The 19,199-nt window shown below is 34.1% G+C and overlaps 1 protein-coding gene across 13 annotated transcripts in view; it reads left to right on the top strand.

Annotated features, from left to right (window-relative positions):
• GULP1 (GULP PTB domain containing engulfment adaptor 1) overlaps positions 1–19,199 on the top strand; it is a 266,982-nt gene that overhangs the window by 231,577 nt on the left and 16,206 nt on the right. For 10 of the 13 annotated variants that reach the window (XM_067741242.1, XM_067741236.1, XM_067741234.1 and 7 more), the window contains 3 exons: positions 9,428–9,544; positions 9,741–9,821; positions 10,227–10,319. In XM_067741242.1, coding sequence (XP_067597343.1) covers positions 9,428–9,544; positions 9,741–9,821; positions 10,227–10,319 — 291 coding nt within the window. The remainder of the gene's footprint in view (positions 1–9,427; positions 9,545–9,740; positions 9,822–10,226; positions 10,320–19,199) is intronic. The other 3 variants (XM_067741245.1, XM_067741247.1, XM_067741244.1) reach the window with 2 other exon arrangements.

Below are 19,199 nucleotides of genomic sequence, written 5' to 3'. Positions count from 1 at the left end.
CCCCCCTTGGTGTCCATACTTTTGTTCTCTACATCTGTGTCTCAACTTCTGCCCTATAAACCGGTTCATCTGTACCATTTTTCTAGGTTCCACATACATGCGTTAATATACAATATTTGTTTTTCTCTTTCTGACTTACTTCACTCTGTATGACAGTCTCTAAGTCCATCCACGTCTCAACAAATGACTCAATTTCATTCCTTTTTATTGCTGAGTAATATTCCATTGTATATATGTAGCACAACTTCTTTATCCATTCGTCTGTTGATGGGCATTTAGCTTGCTTCCATGACCTGGCTATTGTAAATAGTGCTGCAATGAACATTGGGGTGCATGTGTCTTTCTGAATTATGGTTTTCTCTGGGTATATGCCCAGTAGTGGGATTGCTGGATCATATAGTAATTCTATTTTTAGTTTTTTAAGGAAACTCCATACTGTTCTCCATAGTGGCTGTATCAATTTACATTCCCAACAACAGTGCAAGAGAGTTCCCTTTTCTCCACACCCTCTCCAGCATTTGTTCTTTGTAGATTTTCTGATGATGCCCATTCTAACTGGTGTGAGATGATACCTCATTGTAGTTTTGATTTGCATTTCTCTAATAATTAGTGATGTTGAGCAGCTTTTCATGTGCTTCTTGGCTATCTGTACGTCTTCTTTGGAGAAATGTCTATTTAGGTCTTCTGCCCATTTTTGGATTGGATTGTTTCTCTTAATATTGAGCTGCTGAGCTGTTTATATATTTTGGAGATTAATCCTTTGTCCGTTGATTCATTTGCAAATATTTTCTCCCATTCTGAGGGTTGTCTTTTCTTCTTGTTTATGGTTTCCTTTGCTGTGCAAAAGCTTTGAAGTTTCATTAGGTTCCATTTGTTTATTTTTGTTTTTATTTCCATTACTGTAGGAGGTGGATCAAAAAAGATCTTGCTGTGATTTATGTCAAAGAATGTTCGTCCTATGTTTTCCTCTAAGAGTTTTATAGTGTCCGGTCTTACATTAAGGTCTCTAATCCATTTTGAGTTTATTTTTGTGTATGGTGTTAGGGAGTGTTCTAATTTCATTCTTTTACATGTAGCTGTCCAGTTTACCCAGCACCACTTATTGAAGAGACTGTCTTTTCTCCATTGTATATCCTTGCCTCCTTTGTCATAGATTAGTTGACCATAGGTGCGTGGGTTTATCTCTGGGCTTTCTATCTTGTTCCATTGATTTATGTTTCTGTTTTTGTGCTAGTACCATATTATCTTGATTACTGTGGCTTTGTAGTATAGTCTGAAGTCAGGGAGTTTGATTCCTCCAGCTCTGTTTTTTACCCTCAAGACTGCTTTGGCTATTCGGGGTCTTCTGTGTCTCCATACAAATTTTAAGATTTTTTGTTCTAGTTCCGTAAAAAATGCCATTGGTAATTTGATAGGGATTGCATTGAATCTGTAGATTGCTTTGGGTAGTATAGTCATTTTCACAATATTGATTCTTCCAATCCAAGAACATGGTATATCTCTCCATCTGTTGGTATCTTTAATTTCTTTCATCAGTGTCTTATAGTTTTCTGAGTACAGACCTTTTCTCTCCCTAGGTAGGTTTATTCCTAGGTATTTTATTCTTTTTGTTGCAATGGTAAATGGAAGTGTTTCCTTAATTTCTCCTTCAGATTTTTCATCATTAGTGTATAGGAATATAAGAGATTTCTGTGCATTAATTTTGTATCCTGCAACTTTACCAAATTCATTGATTAGCTCTAGTAGTTTTCTGGTAGCATTTTTAGGATTCTCTATGTATAGTATGATGTCATCTGCAAACAGTGACAACTTTACTTCTTTTCCAATTTGTATTCTTTTTTTTTTCTCTTTCTTCTCTGATTGCCGTGGCTAGGACTTCCAAAACCATGTTGAATAATAGTGGTGAGAGTGGACATCCTTGTCTTGTTCCTGATCTTAGAGGAAATGCTTTCAGTTTTTCACCATTGAGAATGATGTTTACTGTGGGTTTGTCGTATATGGTCTTTATATGTTGAGGTAGGTTTCCTTTATGCCCACTTTCTGGAGAGTTTTTGTCATAAATGGGTGCTGAACTTTGTCAAAAGCTTCTTCTGCATCTATTGAAATGATCATATGGTTTTTATTCTTCAATTTTTTAATATGGTGTATCACATTGATTGATTTGCATATATTGAGAAATCCTTGCATCACTGGGATAAATCCCACTTAATCATTGTATATGATCCTTTTAATGTGTTGTTGGATTCTGTTTGCTAGTATTTTGTTGAGGATGTTTGCATCTATATTCATCAGTGATATTTGTCTGTAATTTTTTTTTTTCTTTTGTAGTATCTTTGTCTGGTTTTGGTATCAGGGTGATGGTGGCCTCATAGAATGATTTTGGGAGTGCTCCTTCCTCTGCAATTTTTTGGAAGAGTTTGAGAAAGATTGGTGTTAGCTCTTCTTTAAATATTTGATAGAATTCAGTTGTGAAACCATCTGGTCCTGGACTTTTGTTTGTTGGAAGATTTTTAATCGCAGTTTCAATTTCATTACTTGTGATTGGTCTGTTCATATTTTATATTTCTTCCTGGTTCAGTCTTGGAAGGTTATACCTTTCTAAGAATTTGTCCATTTCTTCTAGGTTGTCCAATTTATTGGCATAGAGTAGCTTGTGGTAGTCTCTTAGGATGCTTTGTATGTCTGTGGTGTCTGTTGTAACTTCTCCTTTTTCATTGATTTGAGTCCTCTCTCTCTTTTTCTTGATGAGTCTGACTAAAGGTTTATCAATTTTTTTTATCTTCTCAAAGAACCAGCTTTTAGTTTTATTGATCTTTGCTATTTTCTTTGTTTCTATTTCTGCTCTGATCTTTATGATTTCTTTCCTTCTGCAAACTTTGGGTTTTGTTTGTTCTTCTTTCTCTAGTTCCTTTAGGTGTAAGGTTAGATTGTTTATTTGAGATTTTTATTGTTTCTTGAGGTAGGCTTGTATAGCTATAAACTTTCCTCTTAGAACTGCTTTTGCTGCATCCCATAGGTTTTGGATCATTGTGTTTTCATTGTCATTTGTCTCTAGGTATTTTTTTATTTCCTCTTTGATTTCTTCAGTGATCTCTTCTTTATTTAGTAATGTATTGTTTATCCTCCATGTGTTTGTGTTTTTTACTCTTTTTTCCCTGTAATTCATTTCTAATCTCATAGTGTTGTGGTCAGAACAGATGTTTGATATGATTTCAATTTTCTTAACTTTACTGAGGCTTGATTTGTGACCCAAGATGTGATCTCTCCTGGAGAATATTCCATGCGCACTTGAGAAGAATGTGTAATCTGCTGTTTTTGGATGGAATGTCCTATAAATATCAATTAAATCTATCTGGTCTATTGTGTCATTTAAAGCTTGTGTTTCCTTATTTATTTTCATTTTGGATGATCTGTCCATTGGTTTAAGTGAGGTGTTAAAGTCCCCCACTATTACTGTGTTACTGTCGATTTCCTCTTTTATAGCTGTTAACAGTTGCCTTATGTATTGAGATGCTCCTATGTTGGGTGCATATATATTTATAACTGTTATATCTTCTTCTTGGATTGATCCCTTGATCATTATGTAGTGTCCTTCCTTGTCTCTTGTAACATTATTTTAAAGTCTATTTTATCTGATATGAGTATTACTACTTCAGCTTTCTTTTGATCTCCATTTGCATGGAATATCTTTTTCTGTCCCCTCACTTTCAGTCTGTATGTGTATCTAGGTCTGAAATAGGTCTCTTGTAGATAGCATATATATGGGTCTTGTTTTTGTATCCATTCAGCAAGCCTGTGTCTTTTGGTTGGAGCATTTAATCCATTCACTTTTAAGGTAATTATTGATATGTATGTTCCTATGACCATTTACTTAATTGTTTTGGGTTTGTTTTTGTAGGTCCTTTTCTTCTCTTGTGTTTCCCACTTAGAGAAGTTCCTTTAGTATTTGTTTTAGAACTGGTTTGGTGGTGCTGAATTCTTTTAGCTTTTGCTTGTCTGTAAAGCTTTTGATTTCTCCATCGAATGAATGAGATCCTTGCCGGTTAGAGTAATCTTGGTTGTCGGTTCTTCCCTTTCATCACTTTAAGTATATCATACCACTCCCTTCTGGCTTGTAGAGTTTCTGCTGAGAAATCAGCTGTTAATCTTATGGGAGTTCCCTTGTATGTTATTTGTCATTTTTCCCTTGCTGCTTTCCATAATTTTTATTTGTCTTTAATTTTACCAATTTGATTACTATGTGTCTTGGCGTGTTTCTCCTTGGGTTTATCCTGTATGGGACTCACTGCACTTCCTGGACCTGGGTGGCTATTTCCTTTCCCATGTTAGGGAAGTTTTTGACTATAATCTCTTCAAATATTTTGTCGGGTCCTTTCTCTCTCTCTTCTCCTTCTGGGACCCCTATAATGTGAATGTTGTTGCATTTAATGTTGTCTCAGAGGTCTCTTAGGCTGTCTTCATTTCTTTTCTTTTTTTTCTGTTCCACAGCAACGAATTCCACCATTCTGTCTTCCAGGTCACTTATCCGTTCTTCTGCCTCAGGTTTTCTGCTATAGATTCCTTCTAGTATAGTTTTCATTTCAGTTATTGTATTGTTCATCTCTGTTTGTTTGTTCTTTAATTCTTCTAGGTTCTTGTTAAACATTTCTTGCATCTTCTCAATCTTTGCCTCCATTGTTTTTCTGAGGTTCTGGATCATCTTCATTATCATTATTCTGAATTCTTTTTCTGGAAGGTTACCTATCTCCACTTCATTTAGTTGTTTTTCTGGGGTTTTATCTTGTTCCTTCTTCTGTTACATAGCCCTCTGCCTTTTCATCTTGTCTATCTTTCTGTGAATGTGGTTTTTATTCCACAGGCTGCAGGATTGTAGTTCTTCTTGCTTTTCCAGGGTATACTTTCTCTTTGAGTGCAGTGGAATGTTTACAAAGATACGTCATATCCTGGACCATATTTTAAGACTCAGTAAATTTCAAAATTGAAAATTTTACAGAGTATATTCTCTGACTACGAATTGTCAAAATGTTTTAAATCATAACACACTTCACGTAATAATAGCTCAAAGAAAGTCACAAGAGGAATTAGATTATTTTTCTCTGAATAACAACAAAATACAAAATATCAAAATTTGTAAAAGACAGTTAAAGCAGTACTTAGAAGGATATTTATAGCTTTAAATGCTTCTATGAGAAAAGATAAAAAGATTAAAAGTAATCATGCTCTTGATCTTGAGGAGTTAGAATAAGAACAAATTTAAAACAAAGTAAAAGGTAAAAATAACAATAAATAATATAATCGATGATGTTGAAAACACAATAAAGAAAATTAATAAACTAAAAGTTGGTTCTTTAACAAGGATCCTCTAAAAAGACAGATCAAGGACAAAAATAAAGGAAAGCACAAATTACCAATACCAGAAACAAAAGAGTGGATATAAGTACAGATGCTACAGTCTTTAAAAGGATACAGAGAGAAATATTAAATAACTATTATGCCAGTAAATTTGTCAAGTAAGATGAAATTGATGAATATTTGAAAAACTTGATTTAACGAAACTGAGGAAATAACAAATCTGAATATATGTGTAATTAAATTTTTTTAAAAATCTCTTGACAAGTAAAATAACAGACCCAGATAGTTTCACTGTTAAGTTCTATGAAAAAAAATTATCACATAGATGCAGAAAAAGCACAAAATTCAATCCAATTGATGACAAAATTCATAATATCCTAGGAGTAGAAGAGACGTTTCTTATTCCAATAAGGATGTTAAAAATCCTGCAGGTGATATCAAAATTAATGGTTAATTATTGAATGCTTTTCTTTAAGATTGGGAACAGGGCAAGGGTGCTTATTCTCACCACCTCTGTTTAGCCTGGTATTAGATGTCTTAGATGGTGAATAGTTCGTAAAAGAAACAAGAGGCATAAAGATTGGGAAAAAAAGTAAAACTATCTTTTTCAAAGATGTAATATGAATTTTTACAAAGAAAGTCGTGTGAAAACTACAAATTACTATGATTATGAAGCAAATTTAATCACAAGATACAAGGTTAATATACAAAAATTAATTGTTTCTGTCTCCTAGAAAAAATAAAAATCTGTTTACTAAAGCATCAACAAACATGAAATAATTAGGATTTTTTGAAGAAGATATGCTGAAATCAACAAACTATTGCAGAAATTAAAGAAGAACTAAAATAATGGGAGAGAGATACCATATTTATAGGTTGGAAGGCTCAATTTAGTTAAGTGGTCAATTCCACCAAATTGATCTGTATATTCAATACAATCCTTATCAAAATCACAATGGGATTTTTGGTAGAAATAGAAAATTTGTTTTTAATATGGTGATTAAAACAGTGCAGAATAGAGAAATTAATCTTGAAAGAAAAGACCAAAGTTGGAAGACACATTTTACCTGCTTTCACAGGGTACTTCAAAGAAATTATTATCAAGATCAGGTGATATTGATGTAATGGTAGATAAATAATAAATGAACTAGATTGTAGAGACCAGAAATATCCACACATAAGTGGTCAATTGAGTTTTCCACAAATGTGACAAGACAATTTAATGGAGAAAAGAAATCTTTGATAATTGGTATTGGAACAGCTAGCTAAATATATGAAAAAATAATACTTAAAAATTAGTTCTTACTTATGCTACATAAAAATAACTTGAGATGGATAATAGATACAAAAGTAGAAGCTTTTATAGCCTGCTGCAAAACTTTCATTAAACATAGGAGAATCTCTCTATGAACTTTGAGTAGACAATGATTTCTTAGAAATGACCCCAAAAGCACTAAATATAGCAGGAGAAAAAAATGATATGTGGGACTTAATTAAAAATAAACATTTTCTATTAATCTATAAACAGTATTATAAAGTGAAATGGCAAGTCACATACATATATCTGAAAAAGAGTTTGTATCCGGAATATATAAAGAACTAAATATCAATAATAAAAAGACAAAAAAACTAATAAAAAATGGGCAAGAGACTGTCTACAGGGAGTTCATAATGAGCGGATAACAAAGGCCAATGATTACATGAAACTGGGCTAATATATTATTCAACAGGGAAATTCAGGTTACAAATACATTGCAATAGCATTACTCATCCAGTAAAATAACTAAATTAAATAGATGTCAATACCTGATGTTGGTGAGAATGTGGAGCAGCTAGAACTCTTTTACTGCTGGTGGGTATGTACAATGGTACTTTGGAAAGCAGTTTGGCAGTTTCTTATAATGTTAAACATAGACCCATCCTATGATTTATCAATTTCTTTCTAGGTATTTACCCAGAGATATGAAAACATATGTACACAAAAAGATTTTACAAGAATGTTGTAACAGCTTTATTTATAACTCAGGACTGAAAACACCAGAAATGTCCCTTGATAGAAAAGTGAAAAATCATTTGTGATATATTCACTGGATGGAAAGTAATCAGCAATAAAACGAATGATACATGTAACATCTGAGAAACTAAAAAAGACCAATACAAAAGAATATATACAGTATGGCCCATTTTTATAGATACAAGGACAGGTAAAACTGATCTATGGTGAGAAATTTGAGCAACGGTTACCCGTAAGAAATGTGATTTGACTAGAGGTAGGCATAGGAGAACTTTCAAGGATGATAGAAATATTCTATATCTTTAATGATATGGTGCTTATATAGGTATCAAAACACATGTGGCAAAACACACCTGATTGTACAATCATGGTCTGTGCATTTCATTATATATAAATTTTATCCCCTACCCCCCAAAAGTGTGAGGCTTGTAGAGTCAGATATTCTGAATTTGAATCCAGGTTCTCCTCTAACTAAGTATCAGATTTTAGGCAAGTTATACAACCTCACAGAATTGCAGTTGCATAAGTATTGTGGGAATAATAATAACCCCCATCTCACAGAGTCATGAGAAGCAAGTGAGGTAATATATGGAGAATAATTACCAAGGAGCTAAGTGCTATTTTAATTAAAAAGATATGTCTTACCATAAAAAAGAGACTATGGATTTTAAAAAATTATTATTGTAAACAAATAATTAATAATGAAGTCAAATGTTATTAGTGATGAATCAACCATCTTACCATTTAAACAATTTTCTGTCCTGTACACCTTGAGTATTTGACGAAAACACATTGTCTTACTAAGAAGACACATTGAACTCATTTTAACTTTTTAGTATTCCTTAATATAGCTTATTTTCTTTTCCATCTTTGTTGTAAGACAGATAGTTCTCATATAATTTTAGGCATATATTTTGCATTTTTTGGTTTATTGGGTTAAACACTATAAATACTTTTTATGGCTAAATGCCTTTTTAAATGAATAGTGAACTACAAAAATAACTGTCTTAAGTAATCTAAGCTTTATTAATAAAGCATATTTTCAATTTATGTTGCACCTAGGAATCACAAAATTTTAGGATTTGCAATAGATTAGTGAAAGCAGGGCATTTTCAAGATTTAATGTTGCTACCAGTTGTTATGTCATCTGGAGGTGTTATATTAAATATGAAATATTTCTGATGCATTAAATCAATTAATGCCTTTACCAAACTTCTTTATAATGTTAATAAAGTAAATAAATCTTTATTTACTGTTTACACTGTTCCCAGTAAGATACTGTGATACCAGTTGAGATATCAGTGGAGAAGGAATGAGCTGGTGGACTTAGGATATTTGTGGCAGTTTCTAGTTAATAGACCAGAGACATAATTGTTTATGAGGCCAAATTCAGGTGACAGATATATTTTGCTCAGTCGGCACTGTGTTTTACAAAAATATTGTTTACTGTCACTTAAAATTGGGAGCTTTCCATATGAATATTCAGATTTCTGACCTCATCTCACATATTTAAAATCGACAACTCTGGATTGGAAATGTTCATTTCCACAAGCCAAAAATCAATTGGAACTGAGTAGCAAGCAGTTGCTTCCTTTAGAGAGGGCATCCATCAGGTTTTCCACAGACACTACCCAGCCAACCTCATTCAAGTTACTGCCAGGCTTAATAAACCCTCCTCAGTAAGAAAAGGAAATAAGTAGCAAAGCAACAAGAAAAACTGCAGTTGGCACTATGCTTTTATTTAATAGGCACTAAATATTTGAGGAAGGGAGGAAAACAAACTAGGGAAAAAAATGCTATGATAAAAGAGATGAGAAGTTGGATAGGACTCTTGCTTCCAACTTCAACAGCTATTCATTTAATTGCCAAAACATTTCTTTTTTATGTTGTGCATGGGTAGGCTTTGAATTATTATGTTAGCATAGACTACTTTGCTCATTTACTACGTCTACCCCTAGACATTGCCCTTTTGAAATACCTCATGTTACTGTTTTTCTTGATTCAAAGAATAGTCTGACATATTATTATTAAAATGCAAATCTTTGTTTGGTTTTTACAAAGGCTGAAGAGATAACTTTAACAATTGGCCAAGCATTTGACCTGGCGTATAGGAAATTTCTAGAATCTGGAGGAAAAGATGTTGAAACAAGAAAACAGATTGCAGTGTTACAGAAAAGAGTGAGTAAACTAAGCTTGTTATTTCACATTTATGTGATGTAAGTACAGGGAAACTTGCATATCATCAAACAAATTTAGAAGGCCTGCCATTAAATTCCCCCCACACTGATTGGAACTGCTTTCACTGTGTTCCTATAATTTTTCATTCCTGATCCCCTGCACAGTTTTTAACCATTTTATATTGAATTCCCACAAGAACTTAGTGTTCTCATGTGACTTTGCTTCACTTCCTGATGCTTCTCATGGGGATCAGAGCAGCAGAAGCAGCAGATGCTGGGTAAGTGGTTTCCCATGCAGATCAGATTCCTTTATAATTAAATTACACCCTTTCTCCACTCTCTTCAAAATCATCATAAGCAAGTTTCACTGTCTTGCAGTTATACTCCAAGATTATGGGTACAGATTGCACAACGCTATAAGAAAACAGAGATGAGGCATTAGAAACATGAAATTTGCACACACATAAAGACATATTTTAAATTTAATAATATGTCTTTCCAGTGACCTAGAATTCTACGATATATCCCAAGCTTTATCAAAATAAATTTCTCCCCTGTGCACAAAAAAATACATTAAAATTTTAAATAATATAAAACCCTATTCATTAATATAGCCAATTTAACAGCCAATATTTTCCAAGAACAAATGTCTGAAGATTATTCAATAATCATTTGCTTTTTAGATTCAAGACTTAGAAACAGAAAATATGGAACTTAAAAACAAAGTCCAAGATTTGGAAAACCAGTTGAGAATAACCCAAGTATCAACATCTCCAGTAAGTATATAGAATACATGCATCTTTTCCTTAGAAATAAGATTTCATGGTGATAAAACATGTCTGGATCATCAGCTCTTCAGTATTCCAAATAATACTCTGGGATCAGTCATTTTAAACTAAATGTAGATAGAGATACAAGGTGCTAAATAAGATTAATTTAAACGTTAAAATTACCTAGGTAGCTCAGATCAGAGTTGTTTTTCCGTGTTGCTCTTTTCTCTTTTCTAGAATAATTCAGCCCTCAATTTGATCTTTTCCTCTTTGTGACATAATCTTCTTTCATTCCAATTGATTACTGTTTACTGAAGTTGATTTAATGACTGAAGCCAATCTGCCCTTGGAGTACTGAACTTCATTATAGAAGCTGGACTGTTAACACGATCGAATTGGTTTCTTATATTACATAGCAAGGGCTCCTACTGGGGGTAACAGAGTTATATTTCACACACTAAAATCAGTGGTAGTCTCTGCAGACAACACTCAGTATTTTTATAGTTAAATTATTTACTTTTGGTTTATCACAGATTTGAAATCATTTTCTCATCTTGAGATATGATGCCATTATTTTGTGATTTTAGCTAAGGGAATTTTTTGAGGGGATATAGAATTTAAAACAGTTGATATTTTTTTCTAAGCAAAATATACTTAGGAATTTTATTCTCTTTTAGAATCATCTGTACTGATATTGTCCATTAAAATGTATATTTTATTTTACATTTAGAAATTTTAATATATAACTTTTGGCATGATCCTATGAACTGAAACACAATTATAGCATTTACAAACTTCTGAAAAGAATTTTTGTTGCAAATTTTCATTTGCAAGTCAATTTTGGTTCAATCTCTAGGCTAACTCAATGAAAACCCCTTAGTATATATATGTATATAAATATATTTATTGCTATCTACTATTAGAATATTTCACCAGTTCATTACCATGAATAATATTTCTGTAAGAAGTTACATTTTGGGTTTTAAATTTGGTGTGCCCTGGAAATGGGTCAAAAAACATTTTTTTCTTCTGAACTCAGACTTTTCCATCTTCCACACTGAAACAGTTGGTATTTCCATTGCTTGGCATATAGTTTGTGACAGTGGGGTTGAGACAGCCAAGGTGAGAGAGGTTGGGAGTGAGGTTCCAATGTTGCACAGTGTACCTCTGTAATGCACAGTGAGGTGCCGGAGCATCCTCTTCAAGTTCTGGCTTTATTATAATATCGCTCCCTGTTTTTTCTCCTTACTATGATCATTATTTGCTTCTCATCAAGATGATGATATTTTCTTGCCTTCCCCATTGCAAGGAACAGAGCATCAGCTCAAACTGTTCAACCTTCAGTCCCAAATGGAGCAACATTTTTTAGGTCTTGTTGAATGTCTTGTAAGCCATCCTATGAAACAAATTAGGAGTATGAAGATAAATGAAGGAGAAGTTACTTTTTCAATCAGTCTTAATATGGTAGATTTTGCTGGAATTCATTGCATATGAAAAGTAGCTTTACTTCAGTCTTTATGTTTTCAAAGGAGTAAAAATAAGATCCATCACCATTTTGGATGCAAAACCAAAGCTTATTCATTATGTATCTTCTTTCTCTAGAAAGAGAGCTAGAGGTATCATGTTAAGGAACATGGTAGATTTGGGAAGAGCAGAGAGGTTTGGGACATGTTGATAGGACAGCACATCTGTCTTTTATCTCCTGAAAGCAGACACTGCCCTAGACTAGCACTGGGACAACTGAGAAGGTGGGTCAGGCTTGGGGTTATGTGTGTGCACTGGTGATCTCACATGGTTACCAAGTCAGCTTCAGAAATGGTAAAGGGCAGGAAGAATGAAGAAATGACACTCTCTTCAGTTTCCTGGACCCTCTGGCCTAGGTAGCCGTTAACAAGCTGTGAGCTTGAAAGTTGGTATATAAATGAGCACAGACTATACGTGAGTATATTCATTTATTCAGCAATTATCATTGGTAGAGTCAGTTATATAAAAAACAATAAAATTATTCAAATAGCCAGTTATTAGAATGGATTAAGTCTCCTAAAGTTGTCATTTAGTAATTATCATAGGCATTGTGTTCGTCTCAGCACTATGTCTCAAGAGAACGCTTAAAAGACTATAACTAAAAGGTTGAATTAAAAAAAGAGAAATAATTTTCTCTAAATCATTCTTTTGCACTTAATACACATGTGTAGAAAGTTTATTGCCTTATTGATCATTATGCAACTAGCTCAAATTATAACTTTGCAGTCTACTTATATTCTTTCATCATAGTAATATCTTTGTCTATATTTTCTCTTTATTTTAACTTTTAAAAAATTACTTGTCTCATAACTTTTCAGCTCCTAAAGTCTCATTATGTGAGTTTTGAAATTGCTGATGCATCTTCAAGATTAAAAAATAGAATTTGATTCTTAAAAAGTGAACTCAACATTTTTAAATTGCTAACGATACCTGATTAATTCAAATGGTTTTCAAGATGCTGTTATAGGTATCTATTAACTTGTTTTTAAATTTTTTTTTTTTTTTTGTGGTACGCGGGCCTCTCACTGTTGTGGCCCCTCCTGTTGTGGAGCACAGGCTCCAGACGCACAAGCTCAGCGGCCATGGCTCACGGGCCCAGCCGCTCCGCGGCATGTGGGATCTTCCCGGACCAGGGCACAAACCCGCGTCCCCTGCATCGGCAGGAAGACTCTCAACAACTGCGCCACCAGGGAAGCCCATTTTTGGTAAAATTTGATTAGATAACTAAAAGGTCACACCAGCCATCTATCCTAGTAAGCAGTGCAAAGTTAAAGTTGAATTTCTGTTCAAAGGATCAGGTCTTCTAATAAGAAATTTCAGTCTTATAGATATTGATCCTATTATTCTATATTAAATCATAGATTAAAAGTGTGAGGCCCTGTTGAGTAGAATCTTCCAGATGGAGAACCTTTGTACTCTAAGGAGTCACTGTGTACGTGAGAACATAGATGCATTTCTCTAGTCTCCTCAGAGGCACCCAAAGGAAAGGTTGCTATTTCTTAGGTGCTAGCCTGCCAACCACTTATGTCTTATATACATCAATGTGAATTGGTCATTGATTTATTTTGAAGATGCAAACTAATTTTAGGTTCAAGCTTTTAAAGAAAATCTTCAAGAATCCTAAAAATTTCTTTCAAAATTTACAATTGGGTAAATTTTAGTTTTGTTTTTATTTTTCCTAGTCCCGCTAAGTCATCACTGGTATTTTGAAATAGTAGCTTGGTGACATATTTTACATATTAAGATGCATATCACTTTGATTTTTATTTTCTCACATTTGCCAGTTGCATACATTTGATATAGTTGTGATCTGTTATGGCAGCTTGTAACACATTTGTTAAACATCTTATATGACCATATGATATTCTAGGCCCTTGGGTTTTAGCAGTATATGAATTGCAGCTGCTATGAAACTTCCATAGTATGGGGAAAGACAGGGAGATGGGTAATAAACCCATAGCTAAATGAATAAATAAATTTAGAAATTTGGATCTTATATAAGATGCAAATAAGTAAATATGAATAAAATAAAAGAGAGAATCAGAGAGAATGGGAGCTTTTTTTTAGAGATAGTGATCTGGGAAGTGCATTCTGAGAATGTAGCATTTAAACTGAGACCTGAATAAATAAAGTTAGTTAATACAAAGGGCTGAAAACAGTAACAAGAACTTTGCGCCTGGAGCATCGTGAAAAAGAGGCAAAAAAATTGAAGAGAGTCAGAGGCTAGATTTTGTAGGGCCCTGTAGGCCATGTTTGTTTGTTTGTTTTCTTTAATTGCAGTGAGAAGTTACTCAAAGGTTTTTAACAGGAGATTTGGGGGTCAGCTGGCTGCTGTATGCACCATGGGCTGTAAAGAGGCCACACTGAGGTCCCTAAAACTGTCTAGGAAGCTATCTCAGTAGTCTAGGTGAAGGAGAAGAGTAAATTGGCCTAGAATTCTGTCAGTTGGGATGATGTATATAATAGCTTGATATATTTTGGAAGTAGAACTTGCAGGATTTACGGATGGATTGGCTGTGACCTGTAGAATAAAAGAGGGTCAAGATTGCCCCTTAGGGTTTTATCCCGAGCATCTGGGTCGTGGTGCCATTTTCCAAAATAGATGTGACTTGGGGGAGGTGAATGATAACCAATCAGTAGTTCATTTTTGCTCGTGTTACTTCTGCCTACTGGGTGGCCGATGAAGACATTTATTAAAAGTTTGAATATTCAAATCTGGAATTCAAAGAAGAAGTCTGGCCTCATGATACAGTACTTGAGTTTAAAAGTTTACTCTTTTTCTAACATCATTTGGACTGTTGTTTATTGTTTTAGTTAATACACCCAGTATAAAATTTAGTGTGAGATTACAGAGTAGTTTAGTTCTAGCTAAGAAAAACAAAATACTTTTTTTTTTGCTCAGTATTAAAATTAAAAGACATTCCTAACTACAGAAATGTATGTTGTTAGTATATATCCCAAACCCTTTTTTCACTTAAAACCAATTCCTCATAATGAATGAAGGACTACTATTTTTCATTTTTTCATGTGTAAACTGACAGGCTATTTTTTTGTTTTTACATCTTTATTGGAGTGTAATTGCTTTACAATGGTGTGTTAGTTTCTGCTTTATAACAAAGTGAATCAGTTATACATATACATATGTTCCCATCTCTCTTCCCTCTTGCATCTCCCTCCCTCACACCCTCCCTGTCCCACCCCTCCAGGCGGTCACAAAGCACGGAGCCAATCTCCCTGTGCTATGCGGCTGCTTCCCACTAGCTATCTACCTTACATTTGGTAGTGTATATATGTCCATGCCTCGCTCTCGCTTTGTCACAGCTTACCCTTCCCCATCCCCATATCCTCAAGTTCATTCTCTAGTAGGTCTGTGTCTTTATTCCTGTCTTACCCCTAGGTTCTTCATGACATTTTTTTTCTTAAATTCCATATGTATGTGTTAGCATATGGTATTTGTCTTTCTCTTTCTGACTTACTTCACTCTGTATGACAGACTCTAGGTCTATCCACCTCATTACAAATAGCTTAATTTCGTTTCTTTTTATGGCTGAGTAATATTCCATTGTATATATGTGCCACATCTTCTTTATCCATTCATCCAATGATGGACACTTAGGTTGTTTCCATCTCTGGGCTATTGTAAATAGAGCTGCACTGAACATTTTGGTACATGATTTCTCAGGGTTTATGCCCAGTAGGGGGATTGCTGGGTCATATGGTAGTTCTATTTGTAGTTTTTTAAGGAACCTCCATAGTGGCTGTACCAATTCACATTCCCACCAGCAGTGCAAGAGTGTTCCCTTTTCTCCACACCCTCTCCAACATTTATTGTTTCTCGATTTTTTGATGATGGCCGTTCTGACTGGTGTGAGATGATATCTCATTGTAGTTTTGATTTGCATTTCTCTAATGATTAATGATGTTGAGCATTCTTTCATGTGTTTGTTGGCAGTCTGTATATCTTCTTTGGAGAAATGTCTATTAGGTCTTCTGCCCATTTTTGAATTGGGTTATTTGTTTTTTTGTTGTTGAGCTGCATGAGCTGCTTATAAATTTTGGAGATTAATCCTTTGTCAGTTGCTTCATTTGCAAATATTTTCTCCCATTCTGACGTTGTCTTTTGGTCTTGTTTATGGTTTCCTTTGCTGCGCAAAAGCTTTGAAGTTTCATTAGGTCCCATTTGTTTATTTTTGTTTTTATTTCCATTTTTCTAGGAGGTGGGTCAAAAAGGATCTTGCTGTGATTTATGTCATAGAGTGCTCTGCCTATGTTTTCCTCTAAGAGTTTTGACGTGCTGTTTTTAAACTTGTTCTTAAAAAACAATGCTTACAGGTCTCCTAAATATCACTTGAATGATTCAATCTTGGGTTCCTTTTCTGGCAAATGAAATATCCTTGATAGTTCCCATATTACATACGTCTGTATACTACTGAAATTGTGGAAATCTTTTCATTGGTTTTAGAAATTGGGTCTTCATTTTATTCAGTCATTTAGATATACTGAGTAAGTTCTGTTACTTGGCTGTGTTGTTTGCTTTTTGCTGTGTTCTAGCGGTTTGGCAATAGATTAGAGGTTAGGTTTTCCACCGTGTGGTACTAATTAACTAGGAACAATCTGATTTCCATTTATTACATTCACATGGCAGTGCTGCCTGTATTTATATGAGAAAAAAAGGGTTTCTTCTGCCCTCCTAGCCTCATGAACGCCTCTGGAAGACTGTTCCATAATAAGATGTGGGCATAGCAAGCTAAATCAAATTGTTCTTCTTGATTCAAGTGTCTGGATGCTTGCATTTTACTTTTCTGGCTATAGAAGGTTTTAACCAAATTTTAACCTTTGCCAGGAAGTGAAATGAATAAAATTGTAGTCCTAAGAAATACTGGACTTTCTATTGCTGAGTAAAATAAATGTCTCCCTTTCAATTAAACCAAGTGTTACTGTATAAAATTTTACCTTTACATAATCAACTGTGTGGCCACTGATTAGGCTTGATAGGACAAATTATAACCTAAAATGTGTATTTCATTGTGGGTAAATAAAACTGCCAATTTGTCTTCCTCTGGGGTTTTCTCAACTGCTATTGAAGTCAAGATGGACAAGAGCAGATTGTGAGAACTCTCAATTATACAACAAGCCAAATGTGAATCTTTAAACAAAAGCATAAATTTTAAACGTGAACATTGATTCAAGAACGTTTGTTGCCCACAAAAAACGATGACCGGTTCACAACTTTCACAATTGTTACTTGCACAAATGATGGTTCTAAAGAAGTAAACCCTGTCTAATGGGAAGAAAAATATACCTGTATTTCATTCCACTTCTGACCGTGAGTACCTAATGAAGTCATTTGATCTCTCCTTGTTCCAGTTTTCCTCTTTGGGATATGTGGATGATGATAACCATTTAACTTGCAAGATTCTTGTAAGAATGTATAAGATAATAGGTCTTACAACTAAGAGGCCAATGTAACCAAACTGTGTATCTAGAAGTCTGAAAAAATAACATACGTGGAGCTATAAATTCTAGAAGTTTTTATCTTTTTTAACACCTTTATTGGAGTATAATTGCTTTACAATGGTGTGTTATTTTCTGCTTTATAACAAAGTGAATCAGCTATACATATACATATATCCCCGTATCTCCTCCCTCTTGCATCTCCCTCCCACCCTCTAGGTGGTCACAAAGCACTGAGCTGATCTCCCTGTGCTATGAGGCTGCTTCCCACTAGCTATCTATTTTACATTTGGTAGTATATATAAGTCCATCCCACTCTCTCACTTCATCCCAGCTTACCGTTCCCCCTCCCCGTGTCATGGACTAGAAGTTATTTTTGAAACTTATTTAAAAAGTGATGCTGAAAATGTGCCATAATAGTGAACTTCAAAAGAATGAATCAGCATGACAATGCAGAAGGATTTGCTAGAACATTTTACATTACCTTTATATTTCCCCATCTTTAGTGTTTTTTTTAATAATCGAAGTATCTAATCTTTAGTGCAGTTTTTTTGTTATTGTTTAGATGTATTCAACATTAACTGATAGGATTCAAACGCTTTTATGACATTTCAACATTGTCATATTTAGGCAAAGCTCGGAATTGAAATATTCACATGGCCTAATGCGCCAAGCCTCTACTTACTGAAAGAAAGAGCTGTAAAACTACAACAACTATGAATCTCAAAAATGGGCACTCATTATTAATATGTCTTAATAACCTAATAATTTCTGCATAATTAACATGTAACTGTTGAACACAGAATTCCTCATTCCCCTTAGTATGAGAATTCAGAGGCTGTACACCTTCCTGAAGACCAAAGCACTTAGAATTATGGGCATAAAAGGATTAAACAGTAGCGCCATAAACTTCTGTAGGAAACTCCCCAAATTTTGGTCTCTAGCCATCTGTAAAAATACTGACAGAAGGCCCAACACAAAAATATCAAACCATTTTCATCTGAACTATGTATTTCATTTCTTAAAAGAATAAGTATCCTCAACCACTTAAAAATGCAAGATTAAAAAATGACTAGTTCCTGAACACTTAAATTTAGAGACACTGCTCAAAATATTTATCCAGTGCCAAAAATGCCACCGTATGCCATTTAGGGGCTGTAGTCACATATTCTTATTTAATAAGTGTAATAGTTTGGTGCAGAATCAGATGCTATTGAAATATGCCTATGTACTTAGATTTCATTCTTATAAGGAATCAGATGTAACATCTAATTCCCTGACTTGAATTATTTCTAAGTTAGCAATGACAAACACAAATGTCAGCAGAGCCCAGGCTGTGGCCTAAACAAATGTGTGAAATGGGCATGTGGTGGAGTGAGGAGTTGGAGAGCAGACACCAACTTAGAAGGCACAGCTACTTGCTCAATACCAGTCAGTTATTTTTACGCAAGTTTGTGGGTCTACTTTCTTGATTTTCTAACTTCTAAACAAACTCTCTGGATTTTAATGTACAACCTCTTAATATTCACCTGTAAGCAACTGAATCAAAACTTATTTTAAAGACCTATGTGACCCAAACAAAAAATCTTAGTTGACCAAATCTAGATTACTGATGACCCAAAGGAAAATTGTAATAATTAGTGTTAGAGTTTTAAACTTTAGATACCCAAATTATTGACAGAGAGCCCTGCTTTACCATTTTGAAAGTGAAAATACTTCTTAATTGGGGCATTGAAATATTCGATTATTTTCATATTATATACATTCTTCTTTTATATAAGTATACTTTCTCAGAGGAAGTAGAATACAAATATTAACACCATGATAAAACACTAGAGCACTTTTAAGTTAGGTTAGGTTGACCTTCAGTTTGTTTTGTGGCACCTGGTAAAGATGTTTTGATGAATA

The sequence above is a fragment of the Pseudorca crassidens genome, chromosome 6, assembly GCF_039906515.1.
Source record: "Pseudorca crassidens isolate mPseCra1 chromosome 6, mPseCra1.hap1, whole genome shotgun sequence".
NCBI classification, from domain to species: domain Eukaryota; kingdom Metazoa; phylum Chordata; class Mammalia; order Artiodactyla; family Delphinidae; genus Pseudorca; species Pseudorca crassidens.
This window is presented reverse-complemented; position numbering and strand designations above follow the sequence as displayed.